General features: G+C 51.0%; 2 protein-coding genes across 3 annotated transcripts in view; both read left to right on the top strand.

The window, feature by feature from the left end:
• Positions 1-12,420, top strand: part of Atp1a3 (ATPase Na+/K+ transporting subunit alpha 3) — a 29,500-nt gene extending 17,080 nt beyond the window's left edge. For both annotated transcript variants that reach the window (XM_052761190.1, XM_052761191.1), the window contains exons 15-23: positions 430-580; positions 1,331-1,499; positions 8,026-8,180; positions 8,285-8,408; positions 9,862-10,007; positions 10,407-10,537; positions 11,193-11,294; positions 11,578-11,669; positions 12,011-12,420. In XM_052761190.1, the coding sequence (XP_052617150.1) occupies positions 430-580; positions 1,331-1,499; positions 8,026-8,180; positions 8,285-8,408; positions 9,862-10,007; positions 10,407-10,537; positions 11,193-11,294; positions 11,578-11,669; positions 12,011-12,039 (1,099 nt within the window). In that variant the 3' untranslated portion in view covers positions 12,040-12,420. The remainder of the gene's footprint in view (positions 1-429; positions 581-1,330; positions 1,500-8,025; positions 8,181-8,284; positions 8,409-9,861; positions 10,008-10,406; positions 10,538-11,192; positions 11,295-11,577; positions 11,670-12,010) is intronic.
• An 8,347-nt stretch (positions 12,421-20,767) lies between these two features.
• On the top strand, positions 20,768-23,908 carry Rabac1 (Rab acceptor 1). The gene is made up of 5 exons (XM_052761680.1): positions 20,768-20,923; positions 21,164-21,376; positions 21,587-21,684; positions 23,482-23,583; positions 23,661-23,908. Exons 1-5 carry the CDS (start codon positions 20,868-20,870, stop codon positions 23,747-23,749), a joined length of 558 nt encoding a protein of 185 aa, XP_052617640.1. The 5' UTR covers positions 20,768-20,867; the 3' UTR covers positions 23,750-23,908.
• Positions 23,909-24,804: the final 896 nt, after the last annotated feature.

Raw genomic sequence — 24,804 nt, 5'->3', positions numbered from 1 at the left:
TATAGTCCTGACTAGACCAGCACTTGTTATGTAGACTAGGCTAGCCTCGAACTCAGACCTCTGCTTGCCTCTACCTCCCAAGAACTGGGATAATAAGAAATGCACTGTCCCACCTAGTGGTCAGGTTATAAATAATCATAAACAGTTGCTCTCAAAGGATTTAAGGAAGCCCCATATTTCTTCACTCTCCTCACAAGCTGTCTTTTTATGTTTTGTCTTTCTGGCTTTTCCATCTTTATGTCTGGCTCTTTCTTCTTTCTGTTACTCCACCCTCCATTTCTGGTCCCTCAGTCCCTCAGGCTCGGCTCTCTCTAACCTTATCACACCCCTCCGTCAGCCCTTCTCCTCTCTCTCTGTCTGTGGTCTGTCCCTCTGCCTGTCCTGTGCCCCCACTTCTCACTTGGCCTCTGCTCTTTCTGCTCTTCCCAGGGACGCCAAGGCCTGTGTGATCCACGGCACCGACCTCAAGGACTTCACCTCGGAGCAGATTGACGAGATCCTGCAGAACCACACTGAGATTGTCTTCGCCCGCACCTCCCCTCAGCAGAAGCTCATTATCGTGGAAGGCTGCCAAAGACAGGTAAGCTCCCACCTAGTCAGAGGGAGGGCTGGGCCTGGATCCTGGGTCTGAGGGAGGAGGGCTGGGCCTGGATCCTGGGTCTAAGGGAGGAGGGCTGGGCCTGGATCCTGGGTCTAAGGGAGGCAGCCAGGGCCTAGACTCCTGGGTCTGAGAGAGGAGGGCTGGGTCTGGATCCCTGGGTCTGAGGGAGGAGGGCTGGGCCTGGATCCTGGGTCTAAGGGAGGCAGCCAGGGCCTGGACTCCTGGGTCTAAGGGAGGAGGGCTGGGCCTGGATCCTGGGTCTGAGGGAGACAGCTAGGGCCTGGACTCCTGGGTCTAAGGGAGGAGGGCTGGGTCTGGACTCCTGGGTCTGAGGGAAGAGGGCTGGACCTGGATCCCTGGGTCTGAGGGAGGAGGGCTGGACCTGGATCCCTGGGTCTGAAGGAGGAGGGCTGGGTCTGGATCCCTGGGTCTGAGGGAGAAGGGCTGGGTTTGGACCCCTGGGTCTGAGGGAGGAGGGCTGGGTCTGGATCCCTGGGTCTGAGGGAGGAGGGCTGGGGCCTGGACCCCTGGGTCTGAGGGAGGAGGGCTGGGTCTGGACCCCTGGGTCTGAGGGAGGAGGGCTGGACCTGGACCCCTGGGTCCGAAGGAGGAGGGCTGGACCTGGACCCCTGGGTCTGAGGGAGGAGGGCTGGGTCTGGACCCCTGGGTCTAAGGGAGGAGGGCTGGGCCTGGAACCTCGGTTCTCAACCTCACCCTTCCTCCTTCCAGGGAGCAATCGTGGCTGTGACTGGTGACGGTGTGAATGACTCCCCTGCTCTGAAGAAGGCTGACATCGGGGTGGCCATGGGCATTGCTGGCTCTGACGTCTCCAAGCAGGCTGCCGACATGATTCTGCTAGATGACAATTTTGCCTCCATTGTCACTGGTGTGGAGGAAGGTGAGCGGTCTGGGGGCGGGGAGGCGGGCAGCAGAGACTGGGTCATTGCTGCAAGCTTTAGGAAGGGGGGCAGCGGGCCAGGTGGGTAGTAGTATGCAAGGCCTCAAGATGGGATCACAAGGCAGGATGGGCTGCGGCTGCGGCATTCCTGCATCACCTGGCACCAGTGCAGTCTAGAAGCATTCCAAAGTCCTGTAAATGCAGTTACTGCAAAGGAGGGGATCCTAGGAGGTGTGGAAGGCCCCTTCCCCTGATATAGGCTGGGGTTCAGTCATCTTCCAGAGTGGACAGGAACAAGAATGGACACTGAGCCAAACTGGAGGTTCACAATGAGACATTCACTTGAAAGGATGGGGGGGGGGGGAGGGGGAACACAGGCAAAGAAAAAAATGTCAATTCCTGCAAAGTGAGGTAAGGGAGCCAGGTGTGGGCTGGGGTTGGTGTAGTAGGAGAGTCCCCACTGCAGAGCCAACCAACACCAGCCCCATTTCCTGGAGGGTCTAGAAGTGACCACAGAGGGGGCTGGTTTATGTTTTATTTTATTCTGATCATTGATAATTCCATTGATAATTACAGAAAATGCAAAAAAAAAAAAAAAAACCTAGAGTCACTCTAACCTATAACTGTTCATGCTTGTATCATTTTTCTCCCAGAGTCTCTCCCCCATCTGAAATGTCACAACTTGCTGGGTGTGGTGGTACACCTATAAACATAGGGCTCAGGAGACTGAGGCAGGCGAATTGTGAGTTCTAGGCCAGCCTAGACTATGAATGAGACCCTGTTCTAGAAACACACACACACACACACACACACACACACACACACCAGGGGCGGGGTGGTCAGTCAGTACTATAATGAGCCAAGGATGTAGTTCTTTGAGTTTCATCCATTGCACCAAAAGAAAAGGTAAAAATAACGTTAAGAATAAGCTGGCCATGGTGGTGCACACCTTTAGTCTCAGCACTTGGTAGGCAGAGACAGGTGGATCTCTGTGAGTTTGAGGCCAGCCTGATCTACAAACAAATTAAGTTGCAGACTAGCCAGAACTATACAGTAAGACCCTGTCTCCAAACAGAAAACCAAACTATAGTCAAAAAAAGCTGAGCCCACAGTGACAAGCTAGATGCCATTAGCCCTTGTCCCCAATATCCCAGAAAAAAGCACAGATACTTCTCTTGTCCCCAGACATCTCTGCCTGGGCGGGACAAAGCTCTACAGGCAGGGAAACAAGTTTTCTAAAACAATTAACAAACACATATAAAATAACAAGTTGTGGGCAATGCTAAGAAGCCCATGCAACTCCAATTTAGTGGTGTGAGCTATGCTGGAGGCTGAGGAGGTTCACAACCAGGTGCAACTTAGTGAAACTCTGTCTCCAAGTAAGTTACCAAGAGACCTGAGGGTTTGGGGGCGGGGGGGGGGGGGGGGGGGGATGGATGGGAGGAGTGTGTTGTCAGCCTTGCCCTTCTGAAGGGCAAGAGGCTGGGTGGGGTGGGGTGGGGGCTTTAATTTCCACAAGGGGAAATTACAGATACCAGAAGTATAGTGAGTGGCATGTGACATCCCCTGCCATTGTCACTGAGCTGCAAGTGATCTGTTTCTTCTCTACACACTACCACATGCTGATGTATGTTGAAGTATCCTTGAGCCAGTCTTTTGCCTAGGGACATTTCAGAATGAGAAACAAATAGCTTCATTAAAGGAATATGATTGCCACATGAGGACACTAGGAAGTCAGAGGCCTTTGGTACAATGAGGACTTTTGTTTTGTTTTGTTTTGATAGGGTCTCAATTTGTAGCCCAAGCTGGCCTACAGTTCACTATGTAGCCCAGACTGGTCTTGAGCTCACAAAAGTCCTCTTGCTTCAGCCTTCTGAGAGCTGGAATTACAGGTGTGAGCCACCGCAACTGGCTGGATTTGTTTTAACAGATACATAAAAACCTAAGAGGTGCACATATTTGCCAGGTGTGCTGGTGTATATGCCTTGGGAGACTAAGGCGAAAAGATTTAGTTCCAGGCCCAGCAAAAAAAAAAAGGGGGGGTGCTGGAGAGATGGTTTGACAGTTAAAAGAGTACATACTGCTGTTGTAGAGAACCCAAGTTTGGTTCCTAGCATATTTGCCTGGCCCTTCACTACTGTCTGTAACTCTAGCTCCAGGGCTCCGGCGCCCTCTTCTGGCCTCTAGGGGGCACTACACTCACTTACACATCCACCCACACTCATAATTTAAAAAACAAACAGCTAACTGGGAGGCATAGTAAAGAATGCCTTTGGGGCTAGAGGGATGGCTCAGAGGTTAAGAGCACTGACTGATCTTCCAGAGGTCCTGAGTTCAATTCCCAGCACCCACATGGTGGCTCACAACCATCTGTAATGAGATCTGGTGCCCTCTTCTGTATACTAAATAAATAAATAAATCTTTTTTTTTTTTTTTTTTTTAAAGAATGCCTTTGATTCCAGCACTCGGGAAGCAGAAATAGGCGGATCTCTGTGAGTTTGAGGCCAGTCTGGTCTACATAGTGAGTTCCAGGACATCCAGAACTACACAGTGAGACCCTGTCTCAAAAACAAAACAAACAAACAAAGCAAAAAGAAAAAAAACCCAACCAAACAAACACCAGCTGTGCTTGGTGGAATATGCCTGTAGTTCCAGCACTTGGGAGGGACCTCAGGTGTTCAAGACCAGTCTGAACTACACAAGATGTTAAAAAAACAAACAAACAAACAACAACAACAACAAAAACCCCAAAATTGTAGCTCCTAATGGGTTGCCATGTGATATTTTGATATTTTGATACACATATGTGTTGGTTACTGGTTAAATTGGGTTAAACATGTCTTCAGTTAACATTTCTTCTGGGAGAAAATATCCAGTGCTCTTTCTCCTAGCATTCGAGACATTTGGTGTGTGCATAATCGACTGTCGACCTGTTACACAGCAGCATACCAGTTTCCTACATCTGTGGACTGTTTTCTTTTTTGTGTGTTGAGGATGCAGCTCGGGTCCTTGTGCATACGAAGCACACGCTGTACCTACTGAGCTACGTCACAGCCCTTTACTCTTCATTGTAGCTTAGCACTCCGCATGACTTTAGCACTCTCCCTGGCCCCCTTTCCAGACTCTCATAACCGCCATCTTACTCTCAACTGTGAGATCAGCTCTCTGTTTTTAACACTGTGTGTGTACCTGTATGTGCACATGAGTACAGGTGCCTGATGAGGCCCGGGGAGAGTGTTGGATCCCCTAGAGCTGGAGTTAGAGGCCGTTGTGAGCCATTGGACAAGGATGCTGGGAACAAAACATGGGTCCCCTGCAAGAGCATTATCCACTCATAACCACGAGCCAGCTCTTCAGCGCCTCCCCCCCACCCCTTTTTAGGAGGAGGGATTTTGAGACAAGATTAGCCTTGAACTGGTGGCAATCCTCCTGAGATTACAGGTGTGTAACGCCACACCCGAATAAGATTAACTCTTTTAGATTCCATCTGTGGGAGAGAGCATGTGGTACTTGGGCCTCTATGCCCAGCGCAAAGGTTTTCAATACATCCATTTCATTCTTCTTAAGTCTTTTTTGTTTATTATTTTACTTAGTGCATATGGATGTTTTGCCTGCATGTATGTCTGTGCACCACGTGTGGGCAGTGCCCACAGAGGCCAGAAGACACTAGATCCCCTGGAACTGGAATTATAGACACTTGTGAGCTACTATGTGAGTGCTGGGCACAGAACCTGTGTCCTCTGGAAGAGTAGCCCATACTCTTGACCACTGAGCCACCTCTCCAGCCCCTGTTTTTAATTTTTTAAGGAATCCGCCATACTGTGTTCCATGATGGCTGTGCTAATTGACACTGTGGAAGGCAGCTATGGCCACGACTGTGCCACCAATGCTGCACTTCATGTGGCCCTGACCTACGGTGTACACAGTTCCCCTTTCCTTCCCTGCCTCCTCTCCAGCTCTTTTCCTTTTGATCATAACCACCCTGTCTGGGGTAGTGTGATGTCTCCCTGCTCTATTCCCAGCAGCTATCAATGCTGCTGTGCTATCGAACATGGCATATATATGTCTTTGTTTTTAAGAATTCTTTTTTCTGCCTTTTGAGACAGAGCTCTGTACCTCTGACTGGAACTCCTGAGAGATCCAGCTGCCTCTGCCTCCCATGTGCCAGGACTAGAGGCGTGTGCCTCCCCACCCAGACTTGATTTTTATTGTTGAAACAGTCTGGCTGGCCTGGAACTTGCTATCTAGACCAGGCTGGTCTCAGAGTTGCTGTGACCCTCCGTACCTTTGCCTCCTATTAGAATTACAGGCACGTGCCACTGTGCCTGGCCTATTTGTGTATTCTCTTTGGAGAAATGCCTATTTTAGTCTATTGCCTTTTTTTTTTTTTTTGACAGTAGCTCATGTAGCCCAGGCTGACTTGACCTTACTATGTAGCTGAGGATAACCTTGAACTCCTGATCCTCCTGTCTCTACTTTCCAAGTGTTGAATTTACAAGTGTACACTACCACACCTGACATTTTTAAAAATGGGTTATAAAAATATAAATAAAATTGGAATTTTTTAAATCTTTATTATTATTATTATTATTATTATTATTATTATTATTATTATTATTATTTTATTGAGTTTTTTTGAGACAGGGTTTCTCTGGGTGGCTTTGGAGCCTGTCCTGGAACTAGCTCTGTAGACCAGGCTGGCCTCGAACTCACAGAGATCCGCCTGGCTCTGCCTCCCGAGTGCTGGGATCAAAGGCTTGCGCCACCACTGCCCGGCTTCTTTTTTTTTATTAATTAAATTAATTTTTTTATTTTACATCCTGAGCAAAGTTTCCCCTCCCTCCTCTCCTCCCATTTCCTCCCATCTGCCTCCCCCACCCACTCCTCTGTTTCTGTTCAGCAAGGCAGGCCTCCCATAGATATCACAAAGCATGGCATATCAAGTTTCCCTAGGACTGAGCTCCTTTCCTTGTATTAAGGCTGGACAAGGCGACCCAGTACGTGGAATAGGGTCCCAAGAGCCAAGCGAGGCGTTGGGGACAGGCCCTGGTCCCACTGCTGAGAGTCCCACAAGTAGATCAAGCTATTTTAATGAGTTCCCTATGGCTCGACACGTGTGGAAGACAATGGGTGGGGCTGGCCGTGTTAATCCTTAGGTTTTGACTTGGTGTGCACTGTACTGACTGCATTTTTTGAGACACAGCAGACGCATCATGAGCTAACTTGATAGATGTTTGCATATATGGACACCTGAACCCTCTCCAGAGTCTAGTCAATAGGAATAACATGTAGAGGGCTTGTCTAGCATGTGTAAAGTCCTGGGCATGATTCATAACACTGCAGAAATAAGAAGCAGACAGACAGAGACAGACACCCGGCTCTCCACTAAAATCCCTTCCTGGCCTGACACCCTCACAGCTCGGTGTTCACTGTCCTGACTTCTTGTCCTCTAAATGGGATCATGCAATATGACAATTTTTGTATCTGAATATTATTTTCCTTGATTTTTTAATTTTTATTTTATTTTATTTTGAGGCAGGTCTCATTATGTGGCCCTGGGATAAAAGGCCCAGCATCCACACCCAGTTTTTTTGTTTTGTTTTATTTTGTTTTTAATGTGGTACAAGGGTTCGAACCCAGGGCCTCATGAATACTAGGCAAGCACTCTACCAACTGAGCTACAGCCCCACTCCTGTGCCTGACTTGTATCACTCAGCTTAATCCCTCAGATTCGCCTGTGAACTCATGAGTTCGTGGCTCTCCCTTTTCTTTTCTGTGATGCTGCATAATGTAGCCACCACTCACCTGCCGTGCATTTTCAGCTTGGCTCTGATTTGAGGCTGTTATGAATATTGCTATGGTAAACATTTGTGAACTTGGTTTCTGGTGGACATAACCAATCATTTCTCTTGGATATAAACCTGGAAATATAGTTAGTGGGTTCATGAGGGTAAAGGATGTTTTAAAACCTTGATAGAAGCTACCAAACAGGCTTTCCAAGTGGTTCATGATCAGAGGGGTCCATGCAAATGTGAGTGGATAAGGGTGAGGTAGATAGGATGCAAGGGGCTGGGGGGGTGACTCAGTGGTAGAGCTCCTGCCTAGAATCCCCCAGTGAGAGACTGGGGGTGTGGCTCAGTGGTAGAGTCCCTGCCTAGAATCCCCCAGTAAGGGGCTGGGGGTGTGGCTCAGTGGTAGAGCCCCTGCCTAGAGTTCCCCAGTGAGGGGCTGGGGTGTGGCTCAGTGGTAGAGCCCCTGCCTAGAGTCCCCCAGTGAGGGGCTGGGGTGTGGCTCAGTGGTAGAGCCCCTGCCTAGAGTCCCCCAGTGAGGGGCTGGGGTGTGGCTCAGTGGTAGAGCCCCTGCCTAGAATCCCCCAGTGAGGGGCTGGGGGTGTGGGTTAGTGGTAATCTTCTCTGGCCTAGATTCAATCTCCAGTACCTCAAAAAAAAAAAAAAAAAAAAAAAAAAAAGCAATGACATGGGGCTCCAGTGGACTCCAAGTTCTAAGCCTGCTCCTCCCTCTACAGGCCGCCTGATCTTTGACAACCTGAAGAAATCCATTGCCTACACTTTGACCAGCAACATCCCGGAGATCACACCCTTCCTGCTCTTCATCATGGCCAACATCCCACTGCCTCTTGGCACCATCACCATCCTCTGTATTGACCTGGGCACCGACATGGTAAGTTGGGCTACCACCTAGAACAGGGGTGTGGGGCCCCCCTCACAAGCATGCGCTCTCTTGCTCTCTCTCCACTCACACAGCCTGGTCTCTCTTCCATTCAGGTCCCTGCCATCTCCTTGGCCTACGAGGCTGCCGAGAGTGACATCATGAAGAGACAGCCCAGGAACCCACGCACAGACAAACTGGTCAATGAAAGACTCATCAGCATGGCCTACGGGCAGATTGGTGAGGACTGCTGGGTCTCAGAACCATGTGCTAGCCCAGCAGAGTGGGAGTGCCCCAGTCTGAGGGCTCAAAGTGTGAGGCAAGAGCCTCTACTTCTGGGGGCCACACCACAGAGCCCTAGAGGGTGTGTCCAGGAAAGCAAAGCCATGTTTGGATTCCTCATAGGTGGTTTTATGTGTGAGTGCATGTGTGTGTGTGTGTGTGTGTGTGTGTGTGTGTGTGTGGTTTGTTGTTTGTTTTTTAAGTATCTCAAGCAACCCAGGCTAGCTTCCAACTCACTATGTAGGCAAGAATAACCCTGAACTTCTGATCCTCCTGCCTCCACCTCCCAAGTACTGGGATCACAGGCATGTGCAACCACACCCAGTTTATTACTGGCTGTGGATTAAACTCAGAGCTTCATTGCATGCTAGGCAAGCAGGCACTCGGCCATGTGTGCCGCACCCCCAGCCCTTTCCCTCGTCATGTTTTCTGTTGTTTTGTTTGAGGCAGGGTCTCACTGTAGCTCTGGCTGCCTGGAACGGGGACAGATCCTTTGTCTCTCCATCCTGAGTGCTCATGGGATCCCAGGCGTATCCAGACATTAGCATCATCATTATTGTTGTTTATATTTATTTACTTATTTAATTTTTGTTGTTTTGTTTTTCGAGACAGGGTTTCTCTGTGTAGTTTTGGTGCCTGTCCTGGATCTTGCTCTGTAGACCAGGCTGGCCTTGAACTCACAGAGATCCACCTGGCTTTGCCTCCCTAGTGCTGGGATTAAAGGCATGCGCCACCACAACCCAGTGTGGTTGTTTATTTTTGATGCAAGGTCTCATTATGTAGACCAGACTGACCTTGAACTCACAGAGATCCACCTGCTTCTGTCTCTCAGGTTCTGGGTTTAGGGGCACACACCACCATGCCTGGTTATTTTTATTAGTATTAAACCTAGAGCTTCTTGCATGCTAAGCAAGTAATTTACCACCGAACCACACCACTAGCCCTTCACTCACTGGCAGATTCTAGGCAAGCACTCTGCCACGGTTACGTCCCCAGCCCTCTTACTTTTTATTTTGAGGTAAGGTCTCACTAAGTTGGCCAGGCTGGCCTTGAATTCATCCTGTAACCCAGCCAGGCTCTGAGTTCATGTTTTAGTTTCCCGAATAGCTGGGGTCACAGACCTGTGGTAACAAGCCTGGCTCCTCCAGGATATTTAGAATATTTGGGCAGCCTGAGTCCGGTAGCAGTGGGCCTTGGGGGGGGGGGGGGTCATCCATCTGGATAGCTCCCTCCTCAAGTCCCTGACCAAGTGACCATCTCGGACCCCACTACCAGGGCCTGGAGATGCCATGGCTTAGGCAAGAAGACTGAGTAGCCCATGGACGACTGTAATGGTCTCAAAGTCATTGGAGAGCGCCAAGCACGCTGCCAGCTCTCTCCTCACGCTCCCCTCGGTTCCCTTCTCCCCCAGGGATGATCCAGGCCCTCGGTGGCTTCTTCTCCTACTTTGTCATCCTGGCAGAAAATGGCTTCTTGCCTGGTAACCTGGTGGGCATCCGGCTGAACTGGGATGACCGCACTGTCAACGACCTGGAAGACAGTTATGGGCAGCAGTGGGTGAGTGGGGCTGCGCATTGTGCCTCGGGACCAGAACAACAGCTAGTTCAAGTCCCATGCCGGCCTCTCTGTCCTGAGGGCCACATCCAACCACTCTCCCTGAACTCTCTACAGAGCCGAGCGTGGGTTTTCTCTCATATCTCCGTCAAAGCCTGGCTCCCGTTTGTCCCTAATGGACACCCACAGGGTGGTGTTTCCTTCCTAGCAAACAATTAAGGCCCCCTGATTCCTCGTTCTGAAAACACCTGCGTCTTCCTTTGCTCCCAAGAGGCTACAGATTCAAGAAGGAAGGCCCATTTGAAGTCCTGGAAGCCCCGTGCAGGGGGGCGGGGCAGTGAAGGACTCTGGGGATGGGTCACAGGATACCACCCCACCCCCGCGTACATCTCGCTTCCACAGACATACGAACAGAGGAAGGTGGTAGAGTTCACATGCCACACGGCCTTCTTCGTGAGCATCGTGGTGGTCCAGTGGGCTGACCTGATCATCTGCAAGACCAGGAGGAACTCCGTCTTCCAGCAGGGCATGAAGTGAGGGCCTGCGGCTGCACCCCACCCCGGGTCTGCCCGTGTCTCTCCCCACTCCGAGCTTTGGTTGTTCTGCCTCGGGGTTGCTTTGCTCTTGAGGGGCACGTGTTTTAGATTCGAAGCTTGTCTCTCTCCCTTGTGGGTGGAGGTGGAGTGCTCTGGGCCTCCAGACCTCACTTTCATTTATAACCGTTGCTTCTATAAAGCTGTGCCTGCTTCTCTCTTTCCCTTGCTTCCCTTCTCCCCGTCTCTCCCTCCTTCCCCCTTTCATTTTTTTTTTTTTCCTGCTTGAGACAGTGCCTTGGTATTTAGCCCAAGCTAGACTCGAACTCACGGCAATCCTACTGCCTCAGTCTCCCAAGTGCTGGGGTCACATGCCTATGCCACCACGCCTGGCTGCTTCCTCTGTCATCAGCCCTTACATCTCTCACTGTCTCCGTGGCTCTCAGTCTCAGGCTCTCTCCACATTTGTTTCTCTGCCTGGGTCCCGTCCTCTGCCCCATGGCCTTTGCTTTTTCCCCTGTGTGCGCATCATGGTGGGCTGGTGACTCAGAGTCTTGCTCCGTTTGCTCTTCCATTCATGTCTGGGTGTCTGTGGGGTGGGGGAGCCTGGCGTGGGTGTGCTCCAGGTCTAGCCCTGTCTCGCCTGTGCCTCCAGGAATAAGATCTTGATCTTCGGCTTGTTCGAGGAGACGGCCCTTGCTGCCTTCCTGTCCTACTGCCCAGGCATGGACGTGGCCCTTCGCATGTACCCTCTCAAGTGAGTGCCCAGGCCACCCAGGAACTCCCCACTCCCACACCTTCTACAGCCTGGGCCTCAGCCTTCGATGTTTAACCCACTCGCCCTGGTGTTTCTCTGGATGTCCCTGTTCTGATGCCACCAAGTCTTCCCACCTCCTCAGAGGGTCACTCTGCAGATCCCCAGGCCCTATTCAGGATCCAGCACTCCTCTGTGGCACCAAAGATCCTGGAAGACTGGCCATCTGGTCCCTCCACATCTGGGGACACCCCTCAAGTCCCCTCTCCTCTTTTCCTCTCTGCAGGCCTAGCTGGTGGTTCTGTGCCTTCCCCTACAGTTTCCTCATCTTTGTCTACGATGAGATTCGCAAACTCATCCTGCGCAGGAACCCCGGGGGTGAGGGCTGCGTGGCCAGGGGCCCGGAAGGTTGGGGGCGGGGGGAAGCAGAGGGAGGCTCTTTCACCAGTGGCTCTCGGGATGCGTCTTCCCATTTTCCCCCTCCCCCTCCTCTCTCTCTTTCCAAGTGAGACTGTGTGCCTTGAGACAGGGTCTGTGTAGCTCAGGCGGCCCTTGAACTCACGTCCCTCCTTGCTTGAGTTCTTCAGGGCTGGGATGGCGGGCCTGGCACCATGCCTTGTTTTCCATGCCCCTGTTTCTTCCTAAGCCCCTGCCCCTTACTTGTACGGCTCTCTGGTCTGTCTTCCCTTCTCACTTGTCTCTCCCTTCTGTCATTCCAGGTTGGGTGGAGAAAGAGACCTACTATTGACCTCAACCCACCACGTCGTCGCCCGTGTCTTCCCGGCCCCCAGCCCAGGACAGCCCTCTCCGACCCCCCCATTTTGTACTCTGGGGGGAGGGGCCTTCTCTCCCCGTGGCCCCCCTCTCTCCCTGTGGCCCAGCCTCACCCCCCACACCTTGGTTACCTCCCACTTTTCCCTCTCCTCTCCCTCTGGCTGGCTTCTCTCCCCCGACAGCCCCTGCCTTTCTTCTCCCTCCCTTTTCTGTGTCTCCCCCTCTCTCCCTGGTGACCCTGTCCCTCATCCCCTCCTTGGGCTCTTTTTTACTCCCCCCAGCCCCATCCTCTGGCTGATGCCATTTCCGGTTCTAATTCTGAACAATGATCAAATATATCAGTGGGGAGAGAGAAGCTGTGTGCGTGTTGTGCCTTTCCTGCCAGAGCCAGGGACAGATGGGGCGCCCTCTGCTGGTGCCCAGTGTTGGGTGACTCACACGAGCCACCTCATGAGTTTAGCTGGTAAGGGGTGCCACAAAATCTTGGGTGGTGCAGAATCATGGCTTTTGGATTCTAGGGAGTTAGAATTTTCAACCCAGTGGGCTTACAGACAGGGAGTGGAGGAGCATGGGACTTGAATGGTAGAAAGGGTCTTCTCCTTCCGAAAGGGAGGTCAGGGCCTGATGGTGGTGATAAGTGCTGATGCCCCTCCTAAACAGTGTCCTAGTATTCACCAGTGTGAAGCCGGGTGGTGGTGGCGCATGCCTTTAATCCCAGCACTCAGGAGGCAGAGGCAGGCGGATCTCTGTGAGTTCGAGGCCAGCCTGGTCTACCAAGTGAGTTCCAGAAAAGGCTCCAAAGCTACACAGAGAAACCCTGTCTCGAGGAAACAAACAAAGAATACTCATCAGTGTGAGGCACAGGGAGGGAAGTGACTTGCTGATGGGCACAGAGCTACAGAGAAGCGGACAAAGGGCTTTGGACCGAGGCCATCCAAGCTCTAAGTTATCATGCTCATTTCCTCTTTCACTGAGGTCAACTTTCACACATTCACACCCTCGAGTGCACAAAAACAACAAGAAACTGGGGCTGGAGAGACCAGTGCTTCAGAACACTTGCTGCTCTTGCACAGGACCCGGATTCGAGTCTCAGCACCCACATAGTGGCTCACAAAGTACCTGCAACTCCAGTTAGTTCTAAGGGATCTGATGCCCTCTTGTGGCCTCCACTGGCACCAGGCATGCAAGTGGTGCACAGACATGCATGCAAACAAGATATACATACACATAAAATAAAACTGAAATTAAACCAGGCATGGTGGCCTACGCCTTTAATTTTAGCAGAGGCAGGTGAACCTCTGTGAGTTTGATTGAATTCAGCCTCATAGACACAGCAGGTGTTAGGCCAGCTAAGGCTACATAGTGAGACTATATCTCAAAAAATTTTTAATTAGAATTGAAAAAAAAAACTTTTAAAAAGTGTGTGTGGTGGTGTGCATCTGCAGTCCGAGCACTGGATAGGCAGAGATGGGTGACGGTTGCTGCTCACTGGCCAGCCAGTGTAGAAGAATCAGTAAGTTCCAAGTTTAGTAAGAAACCTTGTCTCAAAAAACAAGATGCAGCCAGGCACGGTTATGCACACCTTTAATCCTAGCACTCAGGAGGCAGATGCAGGGGGATCTCTGTGAGTTGGAGGCCAGCCTGGTCTACAGAGTGAGTTCCAGAGCAGCAAGGGCTACACAGAGAAACCCTGTCTTAGGAATAAATAAACAAATAAATAAATGAATGATGCACAGACACCCAACATCAACTTATGGCCACCACACACAACGTGAACACATGTGCACATATACTCACACATATATGTGCACACACAAAAACAGACACTAGTACCATACATGCACACACCCTTGCCTAACGTGAAAAACTCAGGGTTCCATCCCTAGTGTAAATAAATAAATACAATCTATAATTTGATACCAAAATAAAGTATCTGTGTAATCACCGCCAGGCAAAGGTACAGAACTTTTCTATCCACCTAAGAAACTTCCCCCTGCCTATACCCGCTGGCTCCTCTCCAAGGACAATGTCATGCTAACTTGTCTGTTTTCTTTTTCTTTTTTTGCCATACTGAAGCAGGTCCTTGCACATATAAAGCAGGTGCTCTACCACTGAGCCACACCCCAGCCCCTCTCACTGGGGGATTCTAGGCAGGTGCTCTACCACTGAGCCACACCCCAGCCCCTCACTGGGGGATTCTAGGCAGGGGCTCTACCACTGAGCCACACCCCAGCCCCTCACTGGGGGATTCTAGGCAGGGGCTCTACCACTGAGCCACACCCCCAGCCCCTCACTGGGGGATTCTAGGCAGGGGCTCTACCACTGAGCCACACCCCAGCCCCTCACTGGGGGATTCTAGGCAGGGGCTCTACCACTGAGCCACACCCCCAGCCCCTCACTGGGGGATTCTAGGCAGGGACTCTACCACTGAGCCACACTCCAGCCCCTCACTGGGGGATTCTAGGCAGGGGCTCTACCACTGAGCCACACCCCCAGCCCCTCACTGGGGAATCTAGGCAGGGGCTCTACCACTGAGCCACACCCCCAGCCCCTCACTGGGGGATTCTAGGCAGGGGCTCTACCACTGAGCCACACCCCAGCCCCTCACTGGGGGATTCTAGGCAGGGGCTCTACCACTGAGCCACACCCCCAGCCCCTCACTGGGGGATTCTAGGCAGGGGCTTTACCACTGAGCCATGCCCCCAGCCCCTCACTGGGGGATTCTAGGCAGGGTCTCTACCACTGAGCCACACCCTGGCCCCTCACTGCGGGATTCTAGGCAGGGGCTCTACCACTGAGCCATGCCCCCAGCCCCTCACTGGGGGATTCTAGGCAGGTGTGTCTGTTCTTGAACTTCATACAAATGAAATCTTACAGCATATCTTTTCATTCTTATGATTTTGATACATCTATGAGCATCTCCATGATGTCATGTGCATCACCACCGCTCTGTTCATGGTGTGACTCTAACACATATTTCTTATTTAGGTCCCTGTTGGTCCATATTTGAATCATGTCCATGTTGGGGCTGCTGGGAATAGGAAGAAACAGCCAGTCATCTTTTATTATTTATTATTCATTTTATTTATTTGAGGCAGGGTGCTGATATATAGCTCAGACTGGCCTCTTTTTTGCTTTTGGTTTTTTTGTTGTTATTTATTTTTTCAAGACAAGGTTTCTCTGTGTAATACTGGCTGTCCTGGAACTCACTCTGTAGACCAGGCTGGCCTCGAATTCACAGAGATCCACCTACCTCTGCCTCCCAAGTGCTGGGATTAAAGGCATGCATGTTTTTTTAGGGATTTAATTTTTATTATTTTAATAGAGTCTTGCTACATAGATCAGACTGGCCTCATATTTACAGTGATCCTTGTACCTTGGCTTCCCAAATGTTAGGTTAACAGGCATGTCCCAACACACCTACTTCTTAGGCCGGTTAGCTGTAATGGAAACTTCCAGAAGCTATCTCCAAAACATGGATGGGGCATTTTGCATCCCACGGGGTAGGAAAAACCCCAGCGATTCCACGTTCCTGCCACGAGGTGGCAGTGGCAATCATTTTAATTTTAGCCATTCTGATTGGGCAGTTAAACTTCTTCCCTGGAGTTAGGCCGCTCACCAGTGCCAGCTGAAGGAGGGCACCAGGCCTTCAGCTTCCCAGTGCAGGAATCTAGGTGGCAAGGATGCTGCGGGCCCTATGAGTGAGTGTGTGCAGGTGCCAATACACAAGACAGCCAGCTGATGCTGAGTGTGCCTTTAATCGCAGTCTTCCATAATCCCAGTTTCCCAGAGGTGGTAGATGGAGGACTTGAGTTTGAGGCCAGTCTGGAACTACATAATAAGATCCTATCAAAAAAAAAAAAAAAAAAAAGGTGTGTATGTGTAATAACTCATCAGGTAACAGTGCTTGACCAGAGCCTAAGAACCCAACAACACACACAGTGGAAGGAGAGAACCAACTCCAGAAAGCTGTCCTCTGATGTCCACATACATTGTGCCTGCACACACACACACACACACACACACACACACACACACACACACACACACACGGATAAATAATATAAAGCTTTAAAAATAATCAAGGTGGTACACTACTTGCCAACCAGAGCTCTGGGTTTGATCCAAAGCCCGCATAAATCAGGTGTAGTGCCACATGTCTGTGATCCTACAGCATTCATGAGTTGGACACAAAAAGATCCAAAGTTCAAGGTCACCGGGCAGTGATGATGCACACCTTTAATCCCAGCACTCAGGAGGCAGAGACAGGCGGATCTCTGTGAGTTCGAGGCCAGCCCGGGCTACAGAGTGAGTTCCAGGACAGCCCGGGCTACAGAGTGAGTTCCAGGACAACCAGGACTGTTTCACAGACTGTCTCAAAAAACAAAAACAGCAAAAAAGTTTGAGATCATACTATCCTAGGATGCAAAGTGAAGTGGAGGTAAAGAAAGAAAAATATAATAATAAAGAAAAGCTAGCCATTTTCTAGTGGTACAAATCTGTAATCCTAGCACTTGGGAGGCAGAGGCAGGAGGATCAAGAGTTCACGGTGAAAGACCCCCGTTTGGAGTCTTCCCTCTGGAGAGACCCTCGCCCAGAGATCACACCGAGACCACAAGTCAGATGCAAACAGCAAGAGGCTTTATTCAGGAACACGGGTACCCGGGGCGATACAGTCCCTCCAGAGGCTGGAGAGACTGGCGCGCCGACGGGCTGGAGTGGAGGGTTTTTATAGGGTTGGGCAGCAGAAGGGCGGGTACAGAAGCAGGAAGCATAGTTTACAGGGTTCTGATTGGACGATTCGTATGAGGCCAGGTTCAAACTCAGGACAGCTCGTGGTTTTTCCCCGAGCTCGACACGCCTGCTGACTTGGCTCTTATCCAGGGTACAAGTTGTTTTTCTGACCTTTAGTTCCCTGTTCTGGGGCCAGGTGGCCGACCGCAGATACCCTGTTTGTTCCTGTGCCCATGTCCTCTAACTGAACTTGCCCCGTACTTTTCAGGCCTTGCTCAAAAATGGCGTTAGGCTAAGCAAGTATGCTGGGGTCCTTCAACGGTTATCCTTGGAGCCCTATGCACCATGACCTCTGGTCAGCTCAGGACAAAATGGTCCTGGGAGGGGTTACACGGACCAAGACCTCTTTGGGACACCCACAAAGTCTGCTTCCTTTGTTTAGTGCCAGGGAGGCACATCTGTTTAGACAGGTGGGCACAACACAGCATAGAAAGGGGGGGAGTCTCCATGAAGTCATGCAGCAGGCATTATGAACCAGGTCTCGGGTTTGTGCTAATATCTTCCTGGCCTCCCAGGGCCACTTGCTGTGGGAACTCAAGAGGCAAAAGAGAGAGCTCAGAGCCAAGCCCTGTCTCCCACAATCTTCTCAGACGTTCATCATCTCCTACTACCCATGATTCAGAACCTATCTACTCTTAGGGTCCATGAGAAGTCCCATAAAAGACCACCAGTAGTGTATGCAATCAACAAGAGCATTTAATAAAAAATTCCAGCATGCTGGGGTCAAACTATCTGACAAAGTGGCAAAGCAGTGACCCCGAGAGAAGCTCACAGGCTCCTTTTAAGCAGGATTAGGGGAATTCCAGCTGCGGTTCAGTGTACTTTGAAGTGATTGGGTATAGACTCTTACTGGCACAGGAATCATTTTTTGATTGGCTCGTGACATCTGGTCAGCAACTGTGGTTGTAACGTCAGGAGAACTGTTCCTGCTTGTGGCCAGGTAGGACCCTGATTGGCTACCAGACTGGACGTACTTCTTGAGGGTCTGGTTGAAGCCAGACCTGAGTCAACATAGGATGGTGGGATAATACGGGGCAGAGGCCTTAACAAACTGGTCCCTGGGGAAAAAAAAAAACAAAAACAAAAAATAACTGGCCCTGTTAGGGTCAGTCCTGTTATAAAAGGGGATGGCCGCTTCCTCTACCACAGGCCTCCTCTCTCTCAGGAACCCAATTACTCTCCTCCCTCATCGCATCTCCACTTCAGGGTCCTTTCTTCTCTGCCCCAAAAGGCTCTTTTCCCACCTGCCCCGTTGCCCAGAGCCCCATCTTAAAAATCTTTATTCGAGGATCCTGCCTTTTGACTGCAACATGAATTCTAATTGGTCTTAATAAAAACCCGGGGTAAATGCTGGAAGATCAGAGAAGGAAAGAAGCAGCCACTGTCACCTCTTACCTCTCTGACTCCTAAGACCGAAAAGGGCCGAGCTCCTGTCTCTGTCCCGCCTTATCACTTCCTCTTTCGGCCCAGCCGTATCACTTCTTGTCTCCTGTCTGTACAGACCTCCAGACCTCTATGGTTAACTAGTGGCTAGCTCCACCCTCTGAGCTCCAGACAAGCTTTATTTGTTAGAGCACAAACAAAATATCTCCACACTTGCCACTTCCTGCAACATCCTCGCCTTGGGATCCCACCGCCCTCCCGTGAAGCACCGCCTCCCACTGTGGTAGCTCTGCATCTTTGCTGTGGTCTGAGGAGCAGACACTTGAGAGTCAAGAAATAGAAAGGCTTTCAATTAGTCTTTATAAAGACTCAGGGAACCGCTGAGTGGTTCCCATAACAACAGTCTTCCCAAGATTCTGTCCCTACGTCCAGCACTCTGACCTTGTGCTGGCCCTCACTAGTGTGTGGGCTAAGTGTGCATTCACAGTCCTTCACGGACCTTCTGAAGCAAGGCTGGATCCTGAGTGGGACACCTGGACACAGCTTCCTGCTCAGTGGCCCACACTGTAATCCCAACACTGAGGAGGTGAGAGGAGGCAGGAAGGTCAGAAGAAACTACAAAGCAAGTTCCAGGCCATCCTGGGCTACGTGAAACCTGTGAAGGGGCCCCAAAATAGCTTGACCACACAGCAGCCATGACAGGCTTAGGGGCCTAGACACAGCTTCTGTGACAGGCTTACTGGCAGGCAACACCCAGACCCAGGAAAAGCCTTAAGCTGATACTACCCAGGGATCCACCCAGGGATGAGGAAGTACCTGACATCCCAAACATTCCAACCATTAGGTAAAGTGGCCAGATGTCCTTGAGTCTAGCACACACCTATTTTTGTTTTACTGATACCCCTAAGCAATTGTCAGCCAGTCAGGGTCCTGGACCCTGGAAATCCCTTCACCCCAACCTCTGCTATTATAAAAACTCTGCCCCACCTGAGCTCAGGGCTCTCTGCTCTCACCGCTGCATCAGACAGACAGAGGGACCAAGCTCTGGAGCCTGAAATAAAGGCTCTTTGCTTTTACATGCGGGATTCTGTCTCCGTGGTGGTCTTTTGGGGGTCCCTACGATCTGGGCATAACAAAACCCCATCGAAAACAGAAAATAAAGGGCCTGGAGAGATGGCTCAGAAGTTAAGAGGACTGGCTGCTCTTCCAGCACCCACATGGCAGCTCACAGCTGTCTGTAACTCCAGCTCCAGGGGATCTGACACTCTCACATAAATATACATGCAGCCAGAACACCAATGTACATAAAATAAAAATAAAGCCGGGCGGTGGTGGCGCACACCTTTAATCCCAGCACTCGGGAGGCAGAGCCAGGCGGATCTTTGTGAGTTCGAGGCCAGCCTGGTCTACAGAGAGAGATCCAGGAAAGGCGCAACGCTACACAGAGAAACCCTGTCTCGAGAAAATAAATAAATTAATTAATTAATTAAATTAAATTAAAATAAATCATAAAAAAAGGGCTGGGTGGTACTATCGCATGTTTTTAATCCCAGCACTCCAGAGGCAGAGGCAGATGAATCTCTGTGAGTTTGAGGCCAGCCCAGTCTACAGAGTGAGTTCCAAGACAGGGCTATGTAGAAGGACCCTTTCTCAAAAATAAATAAATGAATAAATAAATGAATGAATGAATGAATGAATGAATGAATAAATAAATAAATAAATAAATAAATAAATAAATAATTTTTTAATGCAAATAAAAAAGAGCGTTTGGAGAGATGCCTCAGTAGTTAAGAGTGTGCCTGCTGCTCTTCCAGACGACTAGAGTTCGGTTCCCAGCACACGTTTTGAACAGCCTGTAATTGTAACTTCAATTCCAGGGGGTGTAATACCCTCTTCTGGGCCTCCCAAGGCACTGTCACTCATTGGCACCCATACATAAATACATTTTTTTAAAAATATTTTACTTATTTATTATGTATACATTGTTTTCTGCCTGCATGTATACCTGCAGGCTAGAAGAGGGCACCAGATCTCATTACAGATGGTTGTGAGCCACCATGTGGGTGCTGGGAATTGAACTCAGGACCTCTGGAAGAGCACCAGCCAGTGCTCTTAACCTCTGAGCCATCTCTCCAGCCCCCATATATATATATATTTTTTAAGGAAAGAAAAAGTAAATGAATTCCATCCCAGACTTGCTCAATCAGAATCAGAATATCTGAATCTGTGGCCAATGTTTTATTAAGCCCTCTGGAGTCAGGTTGAGAGCTCTGCATGGTCCACGAAATCATGCAGAACGCCTGCTTCTGCTTTTAGAACTCCATAAAATCCTCCATCCTGACAGCCCCCCTTCCGGACTCCACGCTGCATGTTCTGAAACTACAGTTCCCACAATGCCCCGAGGCTCCAGCCGCTCTCAGCCTACATCTCCCAGGGTGTCTTGAGAGCCAGACCGACCTCTTGCCGCCACGTGAACTACAACTCCCACAATGCTCGGAGGCACAACTACCGCCCCCTAGGGCTCTAAGCGGCGCCACGTCCAGAGAGTACGGCCTCGGGTGGGGCCGGCTAGGTGCTGCGGGGCTCGGGGCTGTTTATAGCGGTTCTACGCACCACAGTGCAGACATGGCGTCCCAGAAGGACCAGCAGAAGGATGCGGAGGTGGAAGGGCTGAGCGCCACGTGAGCGAGCCGGGTGTAACCCCCATACCCGAGATGCAGGAGTCCCGGCCCCCAGGCATAGAGCTCTCCTTTTCAGAGATGTCTCCTCAGCCCCTCACCCCTGGGAGGGACTCAGGAGTGTTAGCTCTCTCCCAGGACCTTTCCCCCTAGGAGTTCAAGGTCATCCTTAGGACCATGTGTGCTGGGATCTGGGGTCCGGGCCCCTGTTCCTGCTTGCAGCTGATCTGCCCCACCCTTCAGGACCCTGCTGCCCAAGCTGATTCCCTCCGGCGCTGGCCGAGAGTGGCTGGAGCGGCGCCGCGCGACCATCAGGCCTTGGGGCACCTTCGTGGACCAGCAGCGTTTCTCGCGACCCCGAAACCTGGGCGAGCTTTGCCAGCGCCTGGTACGCAACGTGGAATATTACCAAAGCAACTACGTGTTCGTGTTTCTGGGCCTCATTCTTTATTGCGTGTGAGTGCCTCTGCCTCCCTGCCCCCTGTTGCCAGGCCCCGCCCCCACGAGTTAGCTGTGCCACCCCTTGTCACCAAAGGACCAGGTTTGGTCTGTATTCCTGAATCCACCCGACCTGGATGCAGTATGACCACATGTGATGTCCAAGGCTAGAGGGGCCTGGCTGACACATCGTTAGATGCCTGAGTCTTGTCTCCCACGCTCTTCCAGGGTGACATCCCCTATGTTGCTGGTGGCTCTGGCTGTCTTCTTTGGCGCCTGTTACATTCTCTATCTGCGCACGTTGCAGTCGAAGCTTGTGCTCTTTGGTGAGAAATTCCCTGCCCGAATGGATTCCCAGGCCTCTCTGATCATGGTCTCATAGAATGCAAACCTACCAATATTTGGTACTCAAGTCAGCCCCACCGAGGTGTACACTAGAGTCTAAACTTAGTCCTTAAAGGGCTCAGACATGCCAGGTGCTCCCCTCCAGCCTCAGCTCCCCAAACCCAGAGAGACCCCTGGAACCCCTGGCTCCTCGGTCTCCTGTAAAATGATTCAATCCTCCCAATCCCTCCCAAACCCCTGCGGAAAGCATCAGCTGCAGGTACCCACACTGGACACCAGGTGGCGACCTTATGCAGTCCTAGATCTGTCTGCCTTTCCATGCCTTGGTCCTAGTGGCTGAACTGGAAAGATACTGGGTATTTTCAGAGGAGGAAACTAAGACCTGTACGTCCCGTGGCCCCAGACTGGTACCAGGTACCACTGGGAATAAAAGTGACAGGGAAAACCCACTGAGGGGAAATCCCAGGTTTGCCAAGGCTACTAAGACAAAGTCTGGGCTCAGCAAGTTAGGTACAAGACAGAGATGGACTGGGGCAGAGGAGCACCTGAAGCACAAGAGAATTTGGAGAGAGAGAGAGAGAGAGAGAGAGAGAGAGAGAGAGAGAGAGAGGGAGGGAGGGAGGGAGGGAGGGAGGGAGGGAGGGAGGGAGGGAGGGAGGGAGGGAGGAGGGAGGGGAGGAGGAGGAGGGAGGGGGAGAGGGAGGGGAAGAGGGGGGAGGAAGGAAGGGTCTCATTATGTAGCCTTGGCCTGCCAGGAGCTCACCATGTAGACCAGGCTGGCCTCCAACTCACAGATTCCTCCTGCTTCTGCCTCCTGAGTGTTGGGATTAAAGGAGTGTGCCACCATGCCCTAGCCTTACAAAATTTGTTAAGCACTGAGAAGGCAGGTCCTCTGGAGGAGCAGCAGGTGCTCTTAACTGCTGGGTCGTCTCTCCAACCTGCACAAACCAGATTCTTTTGAAACACATCAAAGAACACATCCTCAAAACCAGAAACTCTGGCATTTGGGAGGCTGAAACAGGAGGATTGCTGCAAGTTCAAAACAAGCCTGGGCTTCAGAGTCTTTTTTTAAAAAATCAAAATAAGGGTCTGGAGAGATGGCTCAGTGGTTAAAATTGATTTCTGTTCTTGCAAAGGACCTAGGTTTGGTTCCCAACACCCAAGTCCCCAAGTCAGGTGGGTTTCTCATAACCACCTGACACTCCAACTTTTGGCCTCTTCAGGCACCTGAACTCTTCTGCACATATGCCCAGACAGGGCACATGCACATAATAAATAAAATCTTTAAAAATTAAAAAAAAAAAGGACAAAAATCCTTAGGTCAAACCTGGCTATGGGGCCACCAGCCTGAGACTCCTGGTAACCAGGCTGGATCATGAGACTAGCCTAGTCTGAAAGAGAAGTGGTCCGGGGGCTCCTGAGGGAAGTGGCACTAGAGCTGGCCCTGAGGAAGCAGGGTAGGGCCAGGGATGGGAGGCCCTGATGTGAGGAGTCTGTATTTTTTTTTTCCCTCGAGACAGGGTTTCTCTGTGTAGCTTTGCGCCTTTCCTGGATCTCACTCTGTAGACCAGGCTAGCCTCGAACTCGCAGAGATCCGCCTGCCTCTGCCTCCTGAGTGCTGGGATTAAAGGCATGCGCCACCACCACCACCCAGCAGGAGTCTGCATTATTACATAGAAGGTTCCAGAGCTTGAGACACTAGACTGATGGAGGGTGGTTCTGGTTTCCTCTGGGAAAGGGTCAGATGGAAACAGCTGCCTAATGCCATCTGTCCCTAGGCCGGGAGGTGAGCCCAGCACATCAGTACGCCCTGGCTGGCAGCGTCTCTTTCCCCTTCTTCTGGCTGGCAGGCGCTGGCTCCGCTGTCTTCTGGGTCCTGGGTGAGTAAAGGGTCTGGGTAGAGTGAGGTTGGGGGCCAGGTGAGAGAACACACCCTGAACTACCCATGGTCCTACAGGAGCCACACTGGTGGTCATCGGCTCCCATGCTGCCTTCCACCAGATAGAGCCGACAGACGGAGAGGAACTGCAGATGGAGCCAGTGTAAAGTCTCAGGACCTGCCTGCCTCGCTGGCTACCCCATCTTCTGTCTGTTGTCCTGCCTGGCCTTGCCGCTCAGCTTGGAGCCTCCATCCACTTCAGGCCCCAAGCCCAGGGAGAGCCTTTGTCTTGGGAAATAAAGCTGTTACAGTTGCTACTTGGCAAATGCTTTCCTGGTATTTATAGGTAAGGAGGGAGTTTCCTGAGAAACTGAGGCTGGAGAGGTGGCTCAGTCGATTCAGTTCCCAGCTCCCACATGGCAGCTCACGCCTGTCTGTGACTCCAGCTGCAGGGGATCCAACATGTCTGGTTTTCTCAGGCGCTTGCACTCATGTGCGCGTCCACACACCTACATGTAATTAAAATTAATAAAAATTAGCTGGGTGGTGGCACATGCCTTTAATCGTAACACTCAGGAGGCAGAGGCAGGCAGATCTCTGAGTTTGAGGCCAGCCTGGACTACAGAGTGAGTTCCAGGACAGCCAGGGCAACACAGAGAAACCCTGTCTCATAAAATAAAAATAAAGGTTGCCAAGTGTGGTGGTGCACACCATTAGTCCCAGCACTAGAGAGGCAGAGGTTGGCAGGTCTTTGTGAGTTCAAGGTTAGCCAGAGCTATATAGTGAGACCCCATTGGCCAGAAAAGGGTAAGAACCTGAACACTGATGGAGCAGCTGCCAGTCCTTTAAAGAGGAACATCCTGGGCAGCAGTACCAGGAGGCATGAAGAACAGTGAGGAGGCAGTATAGCTGCAGCCAGTGAGTGACCTGGAGAGCCTTGGTGACGGAGGCTGGGGCTGCAGGAGGCTTTGATTTTTTATCCTGAAGAACATGAGTTAGTAACTGTTTGTGTTTCAGAGACAGGGTTTCAGGTAGCCCACGTTGGCCTCAAACTCCCTATGTAGCCAAGGCTGGCCTTGAACCGATCATCCTGCCTCCACCTCCCAAGTGCTGGGATTATTCACATGCTACCATGCCTGGTGCATACAGTGCTAGGCAAGCATGCTATGGGTTAAGCTAGCCCCAGCCCTGTGGTTGGCTTCTTAATGGACTATGTGCAGAT

This window comes from Peromyscus californicus, unplaced genomic scaffold, assembly GCF_007827085.1.
Source record: "Peromyscus californicus insignis strain IS unplaced genomic scaffold, ASM782708v3 Scaffold_4__1_contigs__length_199733344, whole genome shotgun sequence".
NCBI classification, from domain to species: domain Eukaryota; kingdom Metazoa; phylum Chordata; class Mammalia; order Rodentia; family Cricetidae; genus Peromyscus; species Peromyscus californicus.
The sequence above is the reverse complement of the archived record's forward strand: the minus strand, read 5'-3'. Positions and strand labels throughout refer to the sequence as shown.

Excerpts from the sequence above, each read along its gene's own strand:
- Rabac1 (XM_052761680.1), top strand. The coding sequence starts at position 20,868 with ATGGCGTCCCAGAAGGACCAGCAGAAGGATGCGGAGGTGGAAGGGCTG. Across the intron at positions 21,685-23,481 it reads GTCGAAGCTTGTGCTCTTTG|GCCGGGAGGTGAGCCCAGCA; the intron begins GTGAGAAATTCC and ends ATCTGTCCCTAG. Across the intron at positions 23,584-23,660 it reads CGCTGTCTTCTGGGTCCTGG|GAGCCACACTGGTGGTCATC; the intron begins GTGAGTAAAGGG and ends ATGGTCCTACAG.